General features: G+C 37.2%; 1 protein-coding gene across 1 annotated transcript in view; it reads right to left on the bottom strand.

The window, feature by feature from the left end:
• LOC139730913 (ryanodine receptor 2-like) overlaps positions 1–24,380 on the bottom strand; it is a 147,998-nt gene that overhangs the window by 83,481 nt on the left and 40,137 nt on the right. Inside the window, exons 38-50 of the mRNA XM_071641792.1 lie at positions 23,858–23,881; positions 21,022–21,167; positions 20,216–20,271; positions 18,994–19,118; positions 14,361–14,414; positions 12,104–12,153; positions 11,528–11,588; positions 10,520–10,543; positions 7,614–7,858; positions 6,679–6,760; positions 1,859–2,001; positions 1,172–1,307; positions 624–677 (exon numbers count right to left, since the gene is read on the bottom strand). Of these exons, the coding sequence (XP_071497893.1) occupies positions 624–677; positions 1,172–1,307; positions 1,859–2,001; positions 6,679–6,760; positions 7,614–7,858; positions 10,520–10,543; positions 11,528–11,588; positions 12,104–12,153; positions 14,361–14,414; positions 18,994–19,118; positions 20,216–20,271; positions 21,022–21,167; positions 23,858–23,881 (1,200 nt within the window). The remainder of the gene's footprint in view (positions 1–623; positions 678–1,171; positions 1,308–1,858; positions 2,002–6,678; positions 6,761–7,613; positions 7,859–10,519; positions 10,544–11,527; positions 11,589–12,103; positions 12,154–14,360; positions 14,415–18,993; positions 19,119–20,215; positions 20,272–21,021; positions 21,168–23,857; positions 23,882–24,380) is intronic.

Genomic DNA, 24,380 nt, shown 5'->3' with positions numbered 1-24,380 from the left:
GCTGATTGTAACCAGGGAGGTAGTCTCACCTCCCCGTTGTAACTCACTGCCAAATAGCACATTGTCAGCACCGGCAAACTGGCAATGCTCTCCTTCTTATTCCTGTATTTTCGTTATTTACGGGTCAATTTTTTTCGTTCGAAATGTAAAATGGATGACCATAGAATTTCTCAATAGAATATAAAATTGAAAACTTTAGAAAGGATAGAGAAAATTGAGTTCACTTTGAATGGTCTGCCACAGGCAGATATCCTTATCATGCTCTTACGTAATACGACAGCTGCTGGAGTCATCAAACCCTGGCTTGGCCTCCAGGTTTGTCACGCCTGAGCAGAAAGTTTATTTGCAATGGACAAGTACTTCGACTCCCAACTCCCAAACGACAAATATACGCACCCCACTTTGGGTATGCCCCAGTTGGGGACTCGCCTCAAACGAGGGATTGACGGCATGTGCAAGCAAATAGAAGAATAAAAGTACACCTACTGTATTCAAACATATTCAAATGTGACAAACAATCTTGCTTATATCAAACACGGTGCATATGAACTGAATAAGCAGGTTTTAGTGCTTGGCCGATTCTAACCGGCTTCTCACCAAAGAAAGATCCCAACATAACTCACCCTTGTCTCCTACAGATGTTGTCTGGTCCCTGCTGCCACCAGTAGTGCAAGTAACTGCAGATTACAGATGGGACAATTCAATTTTATTTGACAAGTTGATCATAACAAAGCATATTTTCACAGGAAAAAGCACTGACAGATTTGAACATGCAATGCCATGCTGTGCCATGGGTCAAAAAGCTGCCACCAAGCTCTCCATATACAGCCGTAGATCATTTTGCACAAAGCTCAAGATTATGAGAATGGAGAAATTTGTTGGAAACTTATACAAAGCAGAATGTTGCTTTCAATGAAAACACCTGCAATTAAGCAGTGGCTCTGATTAATTAATATCTGAAATAACTAAACAAACATTTGTGGCACCTTCTCCATGAAATGAAACACTGACTGTTTGACATGTTATTCCTCGACAGGAGTAGGGATTCTCCTACACTGCCTTATTTAAGAAGCAAATAATGAAAGAAACTCCTTGGACCATTGTATTCAATGATGGAAGAAAACACTAAGTGGTTCCTACACTCAAGATGGAGTGTGAAGATGATCTTTACCTGCACAGCATGGGAAGAATGACCTCTATGACATGTGGGGCCTGGTCATACTTGGCCCCCGAGGTAGCCATCTTGTCGATCTCGGTGACCACAGCTGGCAGAGTGGGGATCCCAGCTGCCAATTTGATGAGCTCATCTGGACGACAGGAGAACAAAGAACTACTATGTAAAAAATTACTCTATCACTCTTCTTGTCTCATATACAACTTTAGTCAAGCCCAACTGCTGTATTATCCTAGTTGCCCTTTCTCTTTTTTTTGTTTGTTGGATCTTTCTACATGAAATGATTAGAGATGAGTGGCTATAGATGCTCGAAAGCATAGCCACATAGAAGAAAACAGAAGAAAAAACAAACAAACTCCAAACAAACCATCAAGCCTATTAGTAGCCTACTAAGTAATGAACTATAAAGTAATAGTTACTTGGTGATCATAAAAGAGATTGTTAGAGTTTAAAAACTGAACCACAACTTTCTGACTGGAGCAAGAAAGGTACAATGTAATGTACCTTTAATAACTTGCAAACCTAAGAGATTCATTTAGGTTAAATATCCCGCTACTTATGGACACAGACAGGCAAGGTGGGGAACAGCAATGGAAAGCTAAATATGATACCTCAGTTTTTCTCTCTACATCTCAAACTTTCAGACATCCTCATTAACCTAGTGTGAGAGGAAAGTTACAGTACCTGTGGCTTCTCCCGTAGAGCCTTTGAGCTCAATTTGTCCGAGGAGGGAGTTTGGGTTGTTCTTGTTGAGGTGGGGCTCCAGGAAGGCCACGGGGAAGGCACCGGCAAAGGCCGCCAAGAGCTCGCCGATGGCTGGACGAAGTCTGAACACACACAACATGAGGGGGAAAATCATCATTACTACAGATCAGGTGATATTTCAGGAGCCCAATAGAAGGAAGAAAAGAATAAAGCAGTACTTTTTCCTTCATTCACAGCAATATGGAGAAAACATCAAAGAATGTGAATACATAAAAGCTTTGATAGCTGTCAAACAGTGTTTTTCGAAAATAAAACTTACCCATGAAGTTTTGCAAAAAAAAGGCTCTATCACAATTGAAGGAGTATAGAATCAGTGTTCATGCTATCGATTGATGGGCAAAGAAGTACACGTAGAACCAGACTGCTGTACATTGTATTATGTGTAAATGACACTGGTTTGCAATACGCTCAGTTTAGAGTTAATTTGTAAACATGTTATCAAACATGTAGGCCGACTGCATAATCATGTCATAATGGTGCCGTATGGAATTGTGCAACTTGCATAACAGGGGATAAGATTATTTGTGTCTCCAAGGCAAACATTCTCAAAGTGTAGTCATGTGAGGAGATAATCTCTCTTGGATGCCAATTATATATGTGTCCAAGATTATACTATAATACTGCTCTCTAAAGCACTTCATCCTGGTGCAAAATTACTGTGCCAAGGCATAAATTATAAGTTTCAAACATAATCAAAAGCTCATTCCCAAATTAGACATAATCTTTGATGCAGCTTGAAAACTTGAAGGAATGCACACAGTCATTCACACACATACATGATATTTGAACGTGCTGTGCATGAAAACTTTGTCATTTATCTTGGTACTACTACAGCCTGTATGAGCAAAAAAGTGATTGTTCTTGCATTAGGCCACCAGCAAAGCAGAAAATGCCAAATCTTTCTTCTGAGGAATGTGACAATCCAACAATAGATATCCTATCGCACAATCCAGGAAGTCATTAAAAAGACAGCGCATTCTTCAACTGCACTGCAATTACTACCGGTACAAAAGCTTCCTGCCATTGATACTGCAACAAAGAAGGGCATGTTCCCCATCAAATCTTCACCTTCCCATACAATCACAATGTGCTGCCATGAGATACCAATTTGTTGGTTTCATTATTTCTGCTCTTATTACAATACTGAAGTCTTTCTCTTTCTTCAAATGACCTGTATCTACATTCCCTGAACTTACTGCTTTGCTTCTATGTATCTGTTTTTGTTTTTATCTACCTAAAATTCATAATACAAAACCAATATATTTTGACTTGCTCTGCAACGACTTCATCTAAATTTAAGATGAATATATTTCCATTTTGAGTAACCATTACTTTGTCATACATTGTAGTTAACGAACCAATTAACAGAACCAATGGCTATTGCACACCCAGGATCTAGAACAAGTGTTTTGACCGTGACAGAAAATTACAGGAAATACTGCTGGCAAATCAAGAGACTTTGCCCAACAGCTGATCAAATTATTGTCTTCAAAACACTAAAAATATATTCAATGCAAATTCTGCTAAAAAATCAGCTGTAGACATCTAGCATTCCAAACTGTGATATTATAACAATCAAATATACTTTTTTTTCTCTCCAAGCAGATATAAATACTTCTTTGCTTACATTAAAATCAACATTATCTTGTAGATTATGACACTTCCACAGCTGCTCTGAGAACTACAAAGCTACATGCACTGAAATGAAAACACACACATCTCAAACGATAAATCTGATTTTGTTGTTTTTTCTCATAAATTAATGAAGTCGCTTGACACTTATGAATATTACATCCTTTCACATGCAATCTTCACCTTAATGTTCCATCATGAAGGGAAAAAAAAGCTCCAATAAAGCGTGTGATTTTGTATTTTCATTTTTAACATGAGCTTTGCCCATTACTTTTAGCTTTTAAGCCATGCTGCTGTAGGCATAACATGCACAAAAATTGGTGTAATTTACCTTCCAGTCACAAAACATGACTCATTTCATTACAGGGCGTTGCGATCCAATGTATCATCTGCATATACATACATACGTACGTACATACATACAATGTACATACATGTACATATACATACATACACACATAATATGTATACATACAAACATACATACATACAAACATGAACAGACATACATCAATATGTACAGGCCCATCTTTCCACCTTTTGTCATACACTTTTGAGACTTAGATATTAAAGTTTCAAATACATGAAGGTATATTCATATGAAAACTTTTGTAAATCTCAAAGTGATAGGATTTCCTCAAATTTCCTCAACAGCCTACACTGTATGTAGGAGTTACCATACCAGTAAGTAAGACTTGTAGTAATATAAGCAAATAAGTACATTGTATATAACTCTTACATGTAGGTGTTGTTTAAAAGTTTACATAATTTTTGTTCCAGCAGTGCAGCTCATACGTTTGGTAAAACTGTGTTACACATCTGAGTGGCTGAGGTACAGTATGCCCCTTTTTTGCCTGGTGACTGCAGAAAAATTCTAATTGCAATAATCATTCTAACCCAAGCAGTCAAGCAAGGGTGTTTCAGAGTATCTAAACATTGCTCTAGGCATTGCTTTTATTCCCCCACTTTTGGGAATGCATGTCTAATGTGTCTCTAATACCAGCTATGCAGTGACATTAAGAGGCGCCAAATTCATGATAATCAGATGATAATTTTTGCTGGAAAATTCCCCCTATGGACTTGATGTAATACAGAAAAAAAGCATAACCATCATGGACAAGTGATATGGAGTAAATGTTACAAATTTGGGAGATTAAAAGAAAAAAAAAACACTCTTTGCAGGATACTGCTTCTACTGCCATAATGTAATGCCTTTAGAATAACTTTTGCGAGGGCACAGGATTACAATCCAAAAATACTGTTATCAGGGTTACAATAATTCTTTGCGTAACACCGAGACTACATTCAGTGGGTAAATGACAGAAGCATATGCCAGACCTGAGGAACGGCAGAGTAACAGTACAAATCCAATAGACCCTTCAATGACTACACATAATATCTACTGTTAATCATGTATTGGGAAGGTGTGAATTTGCATTTCATTGCACTTGTTCTAATTTGCTGTTCCAAAGCAACAACCATTTGTAATCAAACTGCGTAAGCAAATTAATATGCGACTGTCACAAATCCAACTCAGATGTTAAAGGCACACTCCCTTCACCAGCTTTGTTTGAGGCTTTGTTGTTAATCAGGCTCCAGTCATCCTGTGATTGCGCTAAGAAATAATTAAATTTCCTGCTGGATATAAAAAAAATGTCTAAAATCTTTCAAAATCATCTGTGAGCAATCTACCATCCATCAGAAGGGATGAACAAAAGAGTTGCAGACAAACATCACACCATCCTGAGACAGAAAATGCCTTACAGCCGGTAATAACTTGACAAACAAAAAAAGAAGATATTTCTGACGAAAGACAACAACACCTCTACATCTTGACCAGATAGAGATCCTTTCTACCGTACATGTACATTAATTACTGTCGTGTAAAGGTAGCCACAACCCAAAACCTTGGGGAATGAAATACAGTTCTGGCATTCATGACTTGGCATAAACTAAAGTTTAGAGAATATGTACTCCCTCAGGTAAGAGAATTCTGTTGATTTTTGCAACAGAAAAAAGAAAACCATGCATGTGCAAACATATATAATACATTTTTTCAAGAGAATCATTCCCTAATCCAATGTGATATCAATGGTTGCAAAACTTGAAGAATGGAGATATATATTGGTTTGTTAGTTAAGAGCATCACAGCACAATGCAATGGAATATATTCAATAGTCTCAGCAATCAAATTAATGTCCTGCTCCCTTCTTCAATTTTACCTCTCTGCAACATCCTTGGCCTCCTCATTTTCACTAAAAACGGAAATAAAGACGGGTTAACAGTACAAGTAAAAGATTGATGCCACCAATCCACAAAATTTTTTTTTTCCCGTGCAAACGCCTATCCACTATATTATAAACACTATGTCTTGAAGTACAAAGTTGTATGCTATTCAGAGGGCATTCAAAAAATAATTCTTACAGCTGGAGTCTGCATGTACATGTCTTTGAACTTGCCAGACTACACTGTACATGTACAGTGTAGGGTTAAAATCATCCGTAACATCACACTGATCAAACTTTGATGCAGAAATACTGTCTTGCAATAACAACAGAAAAAGAAATATAATCTGACGAGTCAGCAAAATCATAGATGACTTTGTACATATTATGACACAGCAAAAATATACGTGTGAGAGTTACAGTGGTTGGGACCAACATGAAACACACAATATTAGAACACAGACAGAAAAAGGGTTTCCAAAACTTGTCCAGAAAACTCAAATTTTTGAAGGATTGTTATTTTCCCAATAGCACATGCTTATGAAGCTTTAAAGCAATCTTCTTCTATGCAAAAATCCTGTCATATTGAGCTGTCAACTAAACTGCTTCAGTTTTGTCTTGTTTAGTTTTTTTGTTTTTGTTTTTTGTTTTTTTGTTTTTTTGTTTTTTGTTTTTGCTTTGTTTTTTCACATTGCTTGTGTGAGATGTCAATTCTTAATTGAAAGAATTACATCCTTAAGTTGCTGATTGTTTCATTGATTAATCATTCAATTGATTATCATTGTCATTATTATTATTATTATCATTGCTACAAAACTGTATCATCTGTAATTACTAACTGCTGGGCAGAGCTAGCGCAGTGGGTCTAGCGACGGAACTCACTTCTTCACATAGAGGGACTGGTCAGCTCCCAGTGTGTAGAGATTGCTGAGGATTCTGAAGCAGTACACCTGGACCTGATCCACTGTTGATTCAAATAAACAAATAAACAAACAAACAAACAGGAATAAGAATAAACAGTAGGGCTGAACACATCACCACATCAATATCAGAGGCATCCCAAAGAGCAGTCTGGGGATGACTACAAATTGCATGCATCTCAGTGGGCAAATGATGGCAGATTCTTGTGTTCTCTTTAGAGATTTAGACATGAAGAGGCATGAAAATTTTCCTAATACATACAAACTATGCAAGTAATACAAGGTATGCCTTTGATTTAGGCTCCCCCACTTTGGTTCCTCCGACTACTACCCTTTGTGGCAAGTGATGTTATTAGCATTATTGTTTTGATACTTTTTGCACATAAAAATTGACAAAATGTTATTGTGTGGTAATAACGTCGATTGTAACTCAGATATGTTTGTTTCATACTTTGTACTTTTGTGAACACACAGTGGAAATAAATTCAAATCAAATCAAATCAAATCAATTGAAATTTTCAGAGAGACTTGGCAGGTCTGAAAGTGAAATAAGATGCATAGGTTCATATCATGTATAAGCAGAAATATTCGTGGCATGAAACTTTCTCAAATTGCAGACCATGAAAAAATTATATAGTACATAAGTATGCATTAAGTAGACGAAAAGTTTTGCATGCATTATATTTTTGCAAATCTCTGCTCCTCTTGAAATTCATAAAAGCTTCATGCATGCTAACATTTCTTGTTTTACAGTAATTGCCTTAAAGGGTTAGAGGTTTTAAAAACAAATTTCCTAAGCCTCTTTCCTTTCAGACAAAAAAACCCAAAAAAACTCCTAAAGAAAAACCAAAGAGCTTTTAAAAATAAAGGGAAAAAGTGAAGTGACGGTGGACTCACAGAGCAGGTCAGCACCATAGTTGTGTCTGGCGAGGTGCTGGAAAAGACTGATCAGCACTGGCACCAGGACTCCAGGCACGTAGTTTATGGCCAGGTTGTGCTTGGACACCTGGGCCGACTTGATGTGGGTGAAGCGGCCACCGTTCCTCACATTCTCCACGGTGGCGCTGAGGTCCTCTGAGGCGTGGCGGAAGAAGATGAGCAGACCGCTTTTGATGGCGTCCGTGCTGTGCTTGACCACAGAGCTGACCAAGTGGAAAATACAAGTGTAAAATAAGATTAAAACAAAAGTTTTCACAAGAATACATTTTCCCCCAACATTACAATAAATTCCATGTCATATGAATACATGCAACAATTTCACTTATTACATTCATGTTCATACCAGGCATGTCAACGGGGTTATTGTACAAGCTCGAATAGTTGATTATTCATAGAATTTTCCTAGACTATTAAAGGATTGACTCTTATTGTACCTGAGAAGGTCAAGACACTTGATAAAGAAGATAACTGAAACATTCCATAAATATCATGCCTCTTTTTTTTTCTTCTCTCTGAAATTATCATGTCCTCGATGAAACTGTATGAAAAGCAATATCAATGGATCTGAAAGCAAATAGCTTCTTACAAAGTTTGATTCATTCCTGCCAAGTTGGGTTGAAAGTGTGCATGCAATGTCACATACATGTAAAGAAGAAACCTTTCCCATTCTGCAAAATCAATTGTAATTAAAAACACAAAACAAAACAGGCAGTGACAATCCCAAGTACATACTGCTTACATAATCTTTAGTGAACAAGGCGATGGATATCGTGCCCTTCTACCATTGAAGGTTGACTCCATAAGTCCATAAAATATTTCCTTTTTTATTAATATAATGCACAAACTTCTAAGATTGCAAATTAGTGACAGCAGACCGGTAACACCTTTAGTGTATCAAAATATCATTAATACGGGTGAATGAACATCTGAAGCTAACAGGATTTTACGTTCTTTAAACAGGAGAGAAAATAGGATGGTACTGGAACATTTTTTGTCAGGTGAAGGGGCAAAAATTTTCACAGATACATCTCTGAAGAATGGCTTTGTACAACCATCATATTCTACAATATGTACATCATCCTGCATTATTGTGGCCATATGTGATAACAACATGGACTGCTAAAGAAATCGTACTGATATACACTTGGCACATTCCAATAGTTAAGAGATCAGGCACAGGATCCGAATGCGAATGCACATGACGTGAAACTCCCCAACATCTTGCAACGTGACACAGGGGGATGGTACAACGATGCATAGAAACAGAATGTCAGAAAATGCACTGTTGTATTTTGTAACCCTTGATGACATCACTCGAAAGAGTGCACATGTATGACATTCACACTAAGTATAATATGTGTGGTCCATTTCTATATACAGTATATCTAGAGAACCTTGTTGACTTTTGGCACCAGAAAATTCATGCATCCAGGCGGTGCATGTAGAGCTCCAGATTTTAACAAGCTCCAAATTCATTGGCTACTGCTGTTCCAGTTGTAAGCAACAGAAATCGCTCTATTTCAGACCTGCTGGTATGACGTACATGTACACCATATATTCTTCAAATGGAAATACGTTTCCCTCACCAAGTCATGCTAAATGGAACACTATGATGTCTTCACTCCTTTCTTTAAAGTCCAGGAATAGTCTATTGTGCTGGTGGTTTTCAAGGCATACACCGTGTATGTGCAACGTGTGATGGTGCATGCATTAGTGTATAGATATGTACACTGTAACACCGCATTCTGGGAGGAAGAGTGTGAAGTGTTGAGTGTAGACTGAAATGTTCGGGGTAGATATACATGTAAATGAGTATTGTATGATGATGGAGTAAAACGGAATGAAATTTAAACTGTGCTCCTTTTTGTTTAATCTCCGGAAACTTTACAATCATGCTTGCAATTACATTACAATCAAAATCATCTCTTCCTTTGCAAGCACAGTTAGCATCTATTTTCTGCATGATATTCCAACATCCCAAACGACGACAAAGATATGTCCTTTTGTTAGAGAAAACAGCGAATAAAACCTTTTAATAAAAACAAGAAAGTGAAAAAGAAACAGTACTTTTATAGAGATTACTTAAAAAACACCAATTAGAGGGATGTTTTCCCATCTACACCTCACAATGATTAAAGCTGATGACGCCATGATCCAAAAGATAGAATGCATGGAATGGAAACAGATGAATTGAAAATCGTTTGAAAACATGGTCAAGCAAATGGGAGGTTAAAGGTTATGGTGGAGAATTCCTAAAGAAAAGGAATTTAGGGTACACAATAGAAATCGATCAGGATGGATCACAGGAAAATTATTCAAGATGTAAACAAGTCAAAGGAACAGAGGGTAGATCAATGACGTGACACTGAAATGGAATAGAAAGATGGCAGACAAAAAGGGAAGAAAAATGAGCATTGTGTATTACGAAAGAAGACTGGAAAAATAACAGGCAAAAACAAATTAAGAAAAGTCCATTTTTTTTAATGCCTCAACAAAGATTTCATGAAGGAAGTTATAGGAAGGAGGTAATTAAGCTTCCAAAAATTAAGTGGCAAGAGTTTGCCAGAACAAAGCAGGGCAAAAAGACAAGTGTAGAAGAAAACATGGCAACAAAGAAGAGCAAAGAAACATAAACATTTTTATCTGAAATGAATGCTACAGGGGAAAGATATGGACAGGAATAATGGCAACTGAAAAAAAGGGTAGAGAATGAAAATAAAGAATGCTTACAGATTATTTGTGTGAGTGTATATGTGTGTGTTTGTGTGTCTGTGCAGGGGGAAAGGGGCCATGGGTAAGATGAAACATGGGGGGGGGGGTAGGGGAGGGGAGGGGGCAACCCACACCAAAATCACGCTTGATACCTGATACCCTCTGACTGAGAAACCCTGGGTTCATAAGACAGAGATAGAAATATGTAGTGAGCGATACAGAGTGCAAACAAGAAAAACAAGGAAAACAGGACAAACTAAGAAAAATCAATCAATAAACAAGAAACTTTCAGCACAGTGTGTTGTGTATGAGTGGAGAAAAAAGATGGGTTCTCTTTGGATTACTGTATGCGCCATATATATCGAAAGTATGATATTGTGACTTGGATTAGGACTTGTACAATGTATGACAATTTTGCGAGTGTTCAAATTTGCAGTTTAGAGCCAAATTAATGGTAAAAACAAAAGCATCCCTCTTTTTAAGAGAAAAGGCACCAATTCCCACCTAAGAGACATTACACAATGCCTTTGTGATAAGGGAGGTGGAATTTTCGTGAGTTGTTAAATTTGCGAATACCGACTGACTTTTGAAATGGTGGAAAAGAAACATCGCAAAATATTCTGCCTATACAGCACCTAGATCTTCTTCCAAAAGCTGGAAATGATATCAAGGGGTCAGTAGGTTGGATTATACATTTACTGCCTCTGTTAAGAACAAATTTGTTTGTGATTTTCATGTCAACACTGACTGAATTCATTGACAAAGATATCTACACATTGTATGAATGGCAAAAGTAGCGGCATGGGGAAACACGTTACTAGAACATACAACACAAATGGAAAATTGGCTTAGAAATGGTAATTCTTAAGGTATATTGTAATTCTTTTTCTTTGAATGAGCATAATCTACAAAATGTAGCCAAACTATTATTGGTGCTCTGATTATGTACAAATTGAAATTGAAAGGAAGACATCAACAAAAGTGGTAGCAACATAATTCTGACAATAAACAATAAATAAAATCACATAAACTTATGGCTCTAGGGATTCTCTGATATCTGAAAAATGGTATGAAAGCATGTGTCAAAATATCCTCTGTATTCCTGTGAGGATAAGGAGAGGCAGTCAATATCCCCTAAGTTTTTTCACGGTGAGACTGACCTCGCATCGATGGATTGAGCCACCACTCTGATGCAGCGGATGAAAGGCAGGAGGTCGCGACCTGGAAGTGTAAAGGTGGGATACCACATCTTGCAAGATCAACAATTTGTCACTTAAAGCAGGAGGCGGAATGTTACGGCATACTGTAGCCTTTGTACATAGCGTAAAGCATCTTCCTGCATTTGACATCATTTCATACAACTGCTATAATCTACCAACAAAGGAGAACAAAGAACAGCAGTTTGTTTTTGTTCACATTGCGAAACAACACAGCATACAGTACAGCTACAGTCTGTATGACCAAAAATATACTTCATGCTTAATACCTTACTTTGAATCTACGTTCCCTGCTCCAAATGGCATATCAGTCAGCCCTCATCATCTATGGCTAAATGTGTCTATTGAATTGGTAAGGTCCAGCCATTTGCAGGGGGAAAAAATTATTTGAAATTAGATACAAAACATTTCTGTTTTAAATCTACTGTAAACAACGCTGACTTTTGAGGTGTGATTTCCTTTTTACCACAATGCAAAGTACACATAATTATAACAGCTTTAAACTTAAGCTTCACTTACCAAAGAGGTTGATCTTTTGTCGAATTAGCTGGGCTAGCTTGCAGAAAAGGCTGAGGTACAAAACACAAAAAACATTTGTAAAAGAAAGGCATAGTCATTCATCTATCGATGTTAGAGCTATATCTAGTTAAAATTACACAGTACACGTTGACCAAAGAATACTCAAACATTTGTCAAGACAATGAAAAAAAGTGCATTGCCTTACAAATGATGTATACATGTATCATTACCAATGTCATCACTACCTCAAGTTCTAGAGCCATTATTTGACAAGACTTTTTTTTTCTGTAATGGGCATTAACAAGTCTGCAGCATTGGCTACCATAGCCAGAATCTGGACAAACTGTGACACACATACTGACAGGTGATGGAAATAGTTTGCATGCAAAAAGCTGAGGAAATTTATAAATAGCAAATACAAAAAAAGAAAAAAAAGGATACATGAAATCATACATTTTTGTTTCCAGCAAACAGTTCTTTGCTGCCAAGTCATATCACAATCAGTCTTATACAATGAGCCATGCACTGAATCGCAGCTAACACTGTCAGCCATAAAAATTCTGAAAGATTGAAATCTGCACTAGATACCATGCAATGTTACACTCACTGTCTGTATCTTTTACTGTTATGACTGTATGTACAGCATGGTGCTACAAGCCATCTGCTTGCCACAGCAAACCAGATAAAGTTCACCATTGGGAAAGTGTAAAAAGTGATGGAAATTGCCATTCCAGTGCATTAGATGTTTGCCTTATTGCCATTTCACACTTAAAGAATTTGGAAACACGGCATAGTTGTTAATATGATAGGAAAACATGTCAACAATACACAACAGTCATGCAAGAAGAAATCAGACAAGCAAGGAAAACAACTACAGCTGACAGAACACTTTTGAATATTTAGTTCAGAACTTGATCTCATTCTGCAGACAATGATAACATACTTTTTGAAAAACGTATACATACATTGTACAGTTGTATAAATACCACATTTTGTGTAATTATCAACTAAATGACAAATATTAACACACATTCCACGGGACTTTAAAATTGTGAACAGTGTGAACAGGGGGTTATTACTGAGAAAAGTATACTACATTTTTTTTTGTCTTGAAATTTCTATCACGATTTAAAAAAGTTTATATTCTATGTGTACATATACAGAGTAAATCTGAATTGATTGCTACGTGTAGTTTATCATACAATATTTCAATGCTCAGACTACCACCACCACCACCATTCTTCTGAAGGAAACATGTGAACATACACCACATTTATTGGCCACATCTATGCACAATACAAACACACACTGGGCTGGATGGACTCATCTACAGTCAACTCGAACTGAGAATTAGAAGCATGCACATAATCCTTCATCAGATATGTTTCAATCTATCCACAGTTAGACATGAAATGGAATGCAATTGCAGTTTGAAACATACAATGTAAAAACCAGAAGATTGTATTATTCCATCTCATCCCTACAATACTCATGTATCACACCCATCCAGTCCCAAGGCTTAACATGCAAACCAAATTCACAGATTCTGAAGCAGATATTATTACAGGAGCAGACACTATAACACACATACATGTAATCTATTCCGATTGTACCTTTCTTCTTTCAAATGACATGAAGATTGGGTATTAAACATATCAACTTCACAGACAAATCTTACTGTCTGGCAGACAAACACAGTAGTGCTAGATGTAACACATGACTGATGCGTCATGGAAACGTAAAGTTACGTAAAACTGTCGTATGACTTTAAAACTACCAAATATTCAAATGCACCATCACATACTACATCATCTTTACAGATGAAAATGCTGTTTGCTGACTATATTTCTATATGACAGCAGAAATCTTATTAAAGTGTTTATCATTGCAATCAAAAACTTATTAAGTTTCAACATGTGAAAAACAGAGGCCTGAGTAGAAGGTTACGTGGATTAGTTTAACCATGTTGAATGATGAATGACACCATATAAGAGTGGTTTTAAAGCGTGCATATTAACTACTGTTTGGTAATTTTTCAAAATATGAGTTCAAAAAGTGACATAAGGGTGTGTTGCTACCTACGGTGTATTCTACACTCACAAAGACAGTTTACTAAACAATCACCAATTTAAACGTTAACCATCAATAGGGAAGAATACCAATATACATGTACATGTTCACGATGGACTAAGACAAGCACATCCTTGAAAAGGCAGCTGCATGCTTTTAGCTTGCCTTTTCATACAGCCCTACATACCTTCCAACCATTGCTTTCTCCACGTATGAAGCATACGGCATAAATATCATCTCACTAGCAGAATAAAGGAGGTTAGTAGGGCAAAAATCATACATTCATAGATTAGTGCATATCAGATTTTTACTCTTTATTGTAATGACAATTTAACTCATTCACAATAACAGTTCCTGTTTTTCCTTTTCTTTCTGACAAACTAGAGTTTTGGATGCAAATTGCATTTGACTAATATGCAGCATGTATTTACTTGTGATGGCTAAACCACATTACTTCCATATTGTAATGTACATATAATTTTGTTTATTTTCTTTTTAGTCAGCAAGACAGCTTCTACGAAAAAGCAAATCCTATTTATGCCTTGATAAGACACTGCACTGTATCCATGCTCTGATTGGTGCGTGTTAGAACTGAACTTGCATCACTTTCACAGATGACTTATCATCACTGGCATATCACATTCAAGGAGAGCTGGAAAACATTTCTCAATCATGGAAGGGGTATATTTAGAACGCAAAAACAGCAAACTTGTATACAGCGTGTCTCAAATACCACACGCTCATATCAAATATGCAACATGCTCTTTGCAAGATGGATGCGATCACAGGAATACATATGAAAACATCATTCCTTTTGTTTCTTCGGAAGTACCATAAGCGTGACAACTTTTGAGATGGTTACTGTAAAAGTGGATATTTTCGCGCTCGGCAGGATAAGAAGAGTTTCGCGTGTTTTTAATTCCCCGGAATCAAGACATCAACTACTGAAACATATGGCAGGCAAAAATATTTGCACGCTTTTATTTTCACGCTAGCTTCTGGTTGCGCGAAATGCGCGAAAATTTCAACACCGTGAAAATTTCCACTCTTACAGTATTAGATTTCCGACTGCCATGCAACTCAATAAGGAAGCCTCCAGACTATGGACAAACCCTATGATTCTGACAGATTTGGCTGCTACCTGATACAGCATTTCCTAGCAAACAAGGAAAAGTAGAAATTACACGGTGCGTAAAATATGTCCCCGCCGGAAGTAGCATTTAGTAGCAAAATATACAATATCGGTAAAAAATCAAGGTCAAAGGTCAAAGAAGTCAAAGGTCAAAATTCTGTGTAGAAGTTTTGAAGCCCTCACCTAGTGCCATCACAAAAAGCAAACGGAATCGAAATCGGGTTAGAAATGGCGAAGGAGTAGCATTTTGTAGCCAATGTACAATATAGGTCAAAAATCAAGGTCAAAGGTCAAAGAAGTCAAAGGTCAAAATTCTGTGTAGAAGTTTTGAAGCCCTCACCTAGTGCCATCACATAAAGCAAACGGAATCGAAATCGGGTTAGAAATGGCGGAGTAGCATTTTGTAGCCAATGTACAATATAGGTCAAAAATCAAGGTCAAAGGTCAAAGAAGTCAAAGGTCAAAATTCTGTGTAGAAGTTTTGAAGCCCTCACCTAGTGCCATCACATAAAGCAAACGGAATCGAAATCGGGTTAGAAATGGCGAAGGAGTAGCATTTTGTAGCCAATGTACAATATAGGTCAAAAATCAAGGTCAAAGGTCAAAGAAGTCAAAGGTCAAAATTCTGTGAAGAAGTTTTGAAGCCCTCACCTAGTGCCATCACATAAAGCAAACGGAATCGAAATCGGGTTAGAAATGGCGAAGGAGTAGCATTTTGTAGCCAATGTACAATATAGGTCAAAAATCAAGGTCAAAGGTCAAAGAAGTCAAAGGTCAAAATTCTGTGTAGAAGTTTTGAAGCCCTCACCTAGTGCCATCACATAAAGCAAACGGAATCGAAATCGGGTTAGAAATGGCGAAGGAGTAGCATTTTGTAGCCAATGTACAATATAGGTCAAAAATCAAGGTCAAAGGTCAAAGAAGTCAAAGGTCAAAATTCTGTGTAGAAGTTTTGAAGCCCTCACCTAGTGCCATCACATAAAGCAAACGGAATCGAAATCGGGTTAGAAATGGCGAAGGAGTAGCATTTTGTAGCCAATGTACAATATAGGTCAAAAATCAAGGTCAAAGGTCAAAGAAGTCAAAGGTCAAAATTCTGTGAAGAAGTTTTGAAGCCCTCACCTAGTGCCATCACATAAAGCAAACGGAATCGAAATCGGGTTAGAAATGGCGAAGGAGTAGCATTTTGTAGCCAATGTACAATATAGGTCAAAAATCAAGGTCAAAGGTCAAAGAAGTCAAAGGTCAAAATTCTGTGTAGAAGTTTTGAAGCCCTCACCTAGTGCCATCACATAAAGCAAACGGAATCGAAATCAGGTTAGAAATGGCGAAGGAGTAGCATTTTGTAGCCAATGTACAATATAGGTCAAAAATCAAGGTCAAAGGTCAAAGAAGTCAAAGGTCAAAATTCTGTGTAGAAGTTTTGAAGCCCTCACCTAGTGCCATCACATAAAGCAAACGGAATCGAAATCGGGTTAGAAATGGCGAAGGAGTAGCATTTTGAAGCAAAATGTACAATATAGGTCAAAGGTCAAGGTCAAAGGTCACAACTGAAATTCTGTGTAGAAGTTTCAAAGCTCCCATGTAGTGCTATCATATAAAGCAAACAGAATTAAAATTGGCTCATAAATGACAGAGAAGTAGCAAATTGAACATTTTGATCACACACGGACGCACAGACAGACAGACGGACGGACGGACAGACAGACACACGGACACACACACGTACGGAGCCCGTTTCATAGTCCCCTGCTCGAACTCGTTCGGCGGGGACAATAACTGTTGGCTATCATCCCCCAAATTCAAAGCTGACTAAATACATGTACTGCTATATGTAGTTTGTTCTGACACAAAGGTCAGCACTCTTGTTGGGTAGAACTACAGCTGTACATGTAAGTGACTCATCATGAGTACAATCTGTTAATGCCTGCTTATCCCACTCTCCTGTGGGGTTAGACATTTCCTTTCCTTTTCGTTTTTTGAATGAAAATTTAAAAATCAGCTTCCTTGATAGATGTACTGGTAGTTGATGGTTCGGTGCTACAAGAGTTAGATAACAGGTGGATAACAGTCAGGTAGTTTGAAACATAAATCGAGCTCCGTACAGGCTTGCTTTTGGCCACTCTGACATCACATATTGATTTTAGAACTTTGCTGACACACTCGCTGTCTTTTCATTTTACACCATATATGATGCTATCTCCACATACATTTCTTTACTTTTTCTGTTGAGTCACAATAAAACATATCGAAGATTTCTTAGATGACCCCACATAACATGAATCCTCCCCACTTACTGTAATTAACTGCCTGCAATGCAGACATTCCATATGCACAAAAATTACAATTCAACCACAGCTTACAGCAATAAGCCCCATTCCACACAAAGTTAATAGCGAACACAGACACTTAAAAAATGTCTGCATCACATTTCAGTTTGTCACACAACTATCATTCTCTTCTAGTGTAGTGATCACAAAAAGATGTTGTGAAGCATTTTAGGAAGTATTATCACTAACTTGTAAAAACTGCAAAAACATCAAGATAAAAGATTTCACCAAGCACCAACAAGAAAACAATGTAAGTTCTGTAACTAAAGTAGAAATGTACTGAGATGCTATTTTTCACTCTAATGTCTGCTGTACAAGTAACCACTCAATAGTGTATATATGCCCTTGTCGTTTAGTGGCCATGGTCATATAGTCATTTGGCAGACAGCCGTAAGTGACATCATGTGTCAAGGATTCATAATGGCCTCCTGTCATGGGGGTTTGCATAGCTGGGAGATCTTACATGGCAGAGATTCCTGGAGGTTAATCCTGGCAATCCTAAAAAGGGAGTAGTGTCAAACCCTCTCACTCTCACTCTCTCTATCTCTTCATAATTTTTCCTTTAATCTACATGCCCTTCCTGCCTTGACACTATACAGCGTATATTTCTCTTCTAATATCTCTTTATATATCTCTCTCTCTCCCTCTCTCTCCATAATTTTCCATTATGTCCATCTGACCTTGATGCTAGATCTCCTTCTCTCTCAATATCTCTTCTTATAACCCTCTCTCTCAATATATCTTCTTATATCCCTCTCTCTCAGTATATCTTCTTATATCCCATTCTCTCTCAGTATATCTTCTTATATCCCTCTCTCTCAGTATATCTTCTTATATCCCTCTCTCTCAATATATCTTCTTATATCCCTCTCTCTCAATATATCTTCTTATATCCCATTCTCTCTCAGTATATCTTCTTATATCCCTCTCTCTCAGTATATCTTCTTATATCCCTCTCTCTCAATATCTCTTCTTATATCCCTCTCTCTCAATATCTCTTCTTATATCCCTCTCTCTCAGTATATCTTCTTATATCCCTCTCTCTCAGTATATCTTCTTACATCCCTCTCTCTCAGTCTATCTTCTTATATCCCTCTCTCTCAGTATATCTTCTTATATCCCTCTCTCTCAATATATCTTCTTATATCCCTGTCTCTCAGTATATCTTCTTATATCCCTCTCTCTCAATATCTCTTCTTATATCCCTCTCTCTCAATATCTCTTCTTATATCCCTCTCTCTCAATATATCTTCTTACATCCCTCTCTCTCAATATCTCTTCTTATATCCCTCTCTCTCAGTCTATCTTCTTATATCCCTCTCTCATCCCCCCCCCCCACTTCCTCCTTCACATCTTACCTTGAGACCATCTCTTTTTCCCTGGTAGACGACCCCCCTGACCTGCCGGCCTGTGGGGCATTGGGGTCAGCCACAAAGTACGAGCTGTGTGCCTGGAAGTACTTCTCAATCAGAGGTAGAACAACCTGGAAGAAAGACACGGTCACATGACAGTTGTTTCAACAGCAAATCAAAACACATGATCCTCAAAAGTACATTAAAAATCACATGATGGTTAACTAAAGGTCTATCTCATATCGTCGCTGGGGCGATAAGACCTCATATCTACAAAATGTCAAATGTTCAGGAGAGCCAAAAAACATGGCGGCCAAAGCACTGTGGCGAATGGGATAGCCTTTCCTTTGACATGCCGTGGTGGCTTCATTTTTGGAGTAAGACAGTTGGGATTTGGACAGGACATCACTTAACCCATTATTTGACCATTGATCCAAAAAACTCATTTTCACCAAAATTGCAGATACAAGGTCTTATCACCCCAGCGACGATATGCTATTAATCAAATGGAACACGCATGAGTCTTGATCTCATCTGCAGAAACACTGGCTTACTTAGCAGGGATCTTAAATGATCTTATTTTTTCGTTAATGAATACATGTACTTACATTGTATGGATTTTAAGACAAAATTCTCTAGCTAGGTGATACTGTAAATAGAAGGTACCTTAATACACGCATCTAGAATAAAATGTGCTGGGTAAGATTCCACATGGAGTGACTAGTGGCTTACAAAGTTCCCAAACAAAATGTGCCTTGTATAATCGCTTGTAGTATGAAATATTTCTGCCTCACTATTAAAAGTAAGAGAATGATAGATAATGACTGGCAAAGACTCAGATCTCCAAACGTATAAAAGTTGATTAGATGTATGTCCCTTTATCCAGGGTTCAACATTAGCAGTGGCCCAATGGCCCGGGTCCACTAAAAATTGATGTGGGGCCACTTATTTTCCAAAATGGCTATCTTTCAGTGGCAAGATTGGTAGCTACATGTAAGATTCAAAATGATTTCTTACATTTCCTTTCATTTTGGGCCATGACATTTCTTTTTCAGGCCACCACTATGTCAAATTCAAAGATTTTAGTGCCCCTGCTTTATCATTATATCCATCAACAGACTTCTACGATGGCAAACTCTTAGAGAAAAATAAGGGTAAGTGGTCACCTCCAGGTGATTAAGTATTTAGATAGTGTACATTTTGGTGTTCACTCCATTCCATTGCTTACTTTGGCAAAGAACTTGTACCCTCTGTCATCTCGTCCTTCCTTCTTTGACCTAAAGGCTGAAATATGAAAGAAGAAAAAGCAAAAATATATGAAAATACACTTTATTGATTACTTGTCATTTTCATCATATGGCTTCAAAAAGTGGGTGAATGCATATCATCGCTAGGGTGATGAGACCTTGTATCTCAAATTTTGTTGAAGATTACTTTCTTAGATTAATGGCCTTATAATCAGATAAGTGATGTCCTGTCTTGACTTTTTGCAAGATGATTAAAAACCACTTATGAAACATTAAAGAGCATACAATTCTAAAAGGAATTGAAAGTTTATTTCATGAAAATTGATTTTGAAATGGCTGAGATATCAAAAAACAAAGTAAAACAAAGTGGTCCTAATAAGGTGGGTCCAACCTTATACTGGGACCTCTTTGTTTTGGTTATCTCAGCCATTTCAAATCAAATTTCATCAAATAAACTAAATGTCTTTCAGTTCCTCATAGAATTGAATGCTCCTTAATATTTCCTGAGAGGTTTTTCATTATCTCACAGACAAAAAGCTGGAAACCTGAAGCCACATCTTAACCAAAACTATACTATCCCTTTAAGAGGCTTTGAAAAGTTTGCTACCAAATTGACAATCTTATGAGAAAGAAAGGGTTAAAAAAAAGAAAAACATTTTTTTACACTCTACCTCATATACTACTAACAGTGAATATTAAAAGCTATACAATAAGAGACATAGCATGAAATCACAAAACTGTGATTTTTGAGCCCTGATGAGTTAAATGCATCATCATCTATTCTCACCATCTTGGTTCCTCCTCATGGGTTTGAGGTTAGCCTGGGATTTGTCAACGTAGTGGAGCAGCTTGTCCAGCAGGTTGAAAGCAAACCGCTTCTCAATGGTGCTGTGGCCCCGGATGATGCCATCAGCATCCATGGACAGGCTGTGCCTACACAGGGTCAAAGGTCATGTGAAATCTTTCATCATTTCTTCTTCTTCTTTTTTTTTTTTGGGGGGGGGGAGTTTCCTGCATACCTCCATTATTTTTATACTGCACATAAATATTCTTCAGCTATCATCTGTTGTCAATCTGGTATTCCTCCTTTCTTCTTTTACTGTGCAGTTTCTCTTTTGTGTATACTCATAAAAATGGTGTATGACCTCAAATTCGTTTATTTCACATAGTGACTGCAATTACCTTTGTGACTTGCTAAACAGTTAACCTAGTGGGCTGTTGCCAAATTTAAGAGCAATGCAAGTTACAATTACTAAAAAAAAGTCTCATTTCTTGGTGTCTTTTGATATTTTAGATGAAGATTTCTCAATTTAGTGTAAACTGCAAGTGTGATTGGTTCCATAATCCAGTCTCAGTAGTTCTGAGATCAACTCATGTCTTTTTTTACAAAGTTCAGCTGAAGAGCAAGAAACAGACATGCAAAACATTTTATTCTTTAGTCCCTCATCTGATCCACATGGAGTCTAATGGGTTAATGCAAATATATCAGTATAATCATGGCAACTCTGTGGATCATATCTGTAAAGAGACCATTTCATATTTTGACTCATGTAAGGCTCATCGTGACACAGCATAAGCATTCATGCATAAAGTGCATTGCTCATGCACTAAAACAAAACAAATGAAACATGCAGTAAATCTTTCGAGTCGAAATGCAGAACAAGTAAAGTAACATGCAAGATAAAACGTCTCTGTAACATGCAGAGATATGCATTAGGAGAAATCCCTCACAGATCCACGATATATGGTGCACATGTACATACAGTGAGACAGAAATAAGATACTGTAAAACGAGGAATGTTCGCGTGCATTTAAATTTCGCGAATTTCACGAGCGCCAAGATTCGCGAAATTAAAATGCACACAAAAGTTCTTGTCTACACTATTTGCACTGAATGCCAGTGCAGTTCGCGAAAATTTCATGCCGCAACAAAGGCCGTTGGCTCCAATTTGCGAAAATTTCACGCCGCGAATATATCATGTTTTACAGTAGTGTCGAGTTGATATTCCACACGAGTAAATTTTACCCACAGCAAGAACAAAGTATACACTCGGTGTATCAGCATACATGTACATATACAAACATATACATGTAGCACTGCCAATGCTTAGCCAGGACTTACATAAAAAAAGAATACCATGCATACAAGACAACATAATGATAAAATATCTCTCTCTCTCTGAAAATGAGCAACAAGTATCCAGATAACCAAATAATTCAACATCAAATAATACAATACACACACCTTCCACTCAGTATAAAGAAGAAGTGGAGACAAAACAGCAACAATTTTGAGAGTTACATCACTGAAGTGAGGGATTTCAGTTCACCAACAGCTCCAACGCCATACAAAAACAAAAACTAACAAACAGATTCTGTATGTCAGTGTACATATAACCACTACATGAATAACAACATCATCTAGACAGTGATATTAAAGAGAAAGGCCATTGACACTACAATGTACATTATGCACCTAATCTAGATGGTAGGCATTGGTTGCTCAATCTCTTCTAGCTTTGGTTTAATTTGTTTGTACCCTTTTTTCTTAAGCAGCTACACTTGAAGAAACTACAGGGACAATGACAATACACAAAGTCCCCCCAAAAAGACACTCAAACAGGATGCGATTGTAAATTTTCCAAAAATGGCATATTTTATATGCTTCTGAGTGGTTTTGTAACATTCTTACATAGTACTAGGTAGACATTTGAGGAACAACAAACTACCAGTAGCTGCAATAGATTAAGCCCTTTCCAATGGATTCCACATGCATTTTCTCAGAATTTTACATGAAATGCAGAACAAGCAAGACACTGTTCATCAGATGAACTTAGAAGTGAGCACGACTCACATCAAGTTCAAGTTTCAAGTTTGTGAAACATTTATTTTCCATCTTTTTCATGTAAGAAATCACATGCATGAAATTATTCTACAGGAAGGCAGAACCTCAAAAAAGCAGAGCTTGTGGTGAGCTGCCTTACAAAATACATTACATCACAAACACAAACACAAAAAACAAACAAAAACATAATAATAGTTCCCATGGCAATATTGAAATGAGATATGCCTCAAAGGGAGATATTGTAGTCTAACAGAGAGGCAACAGTGAGTATGAAAATATGTGACGAGCTACAGGCTATGACAAATGTTGCATATACCTGAATTATAATGATACATGCCACCAATGTATCACTTCAACGTTGTATTCATCCTCAAATTGCATACAAAGAGTGAATGAATTATACACACCTCTTTGTCTGACTCAAAATTCAGGTGATCAAACATGTGTTTATAGCATACAGAACAAATGCAACTTAACTTTAACTTGTAAAACTTCAATTTGCATGCCATGAAATAACTGACTGAAATTCTGCACACTACTGACAATGGACACTACAAATTTTGCACAAGTGAAATGACTTCAAACTGACAGTAAGGAAAGTATAACTACTAAGTAATGGGAACCAAATGCACCATTAGTCTTGAATGACCTCAGATTTACTGCCAGAAAGGGGCAAAATTACAAATTTACACATGTACAATCACTGCAGACAATTCCATGCAGTACGCACAGGCCAGATAGACAAATAAAACAACAACAAATTCTTCTTGACTTTTACCTTTTCTTGGCTTCCTCCTCTTCACTGTTTAATCAATATAAATATAACAAATACTGGAATTTCATAAATTTTCTTTCACACTTTTGGGTGGTATGATTCATCCAGAATGGCAGAATATTCATGATATTTAAAGACCATGATTACACATACACATGAAACTTATAAACACCCTTTGTCATGTCATTATCAGAATAAGAACTTTTCTCAGTGGATGAACCTATTAGATGTTTAAATTCCATTCATATAGAAGGCATTTCTCGTCTCACATGGAATGTTTGATATCTTGTAAAGTCAACCATTGTGACAGGAACAGAAAACAATGACCATGAAGTTTCCAAAATTAGACATCAAAGTTATGGCACTGTGATGTTAAACAGAACCAAAACAAATCGATGCCCAAAACCTAGAACCACATTCCACCAGGAAAACAAAATATGACAACCATGAAATAAATATTATTGTAATATGTCACAGTGAATGAAGAAAAATGGCTACTAATTCCAGTCCCCAATGTGTTTACAGA

This window comes from Diadema antillarum, unplaced genomic scaffold, assembly GCF_040938485.1.
Source record: "Diadema antillarum isolate AM-2024a unplaced genomic scaffold, OU_Dant_1.0 seq00000343_RagTag, whole genome shotgun sequence".
Taxonomy (NCBI): domain Eukaryota; kingdom Metazoa; phylum Echinodermata; class Echinoidea; order Diadematoida; family Diadematidae; genus Diadema; species Diadema antillarum.
The sequence above is the reverse complement of the archived record's forward strand: the minus strand, read 5'-3'. Positions and strand labels throughout refer to the sequence as shown.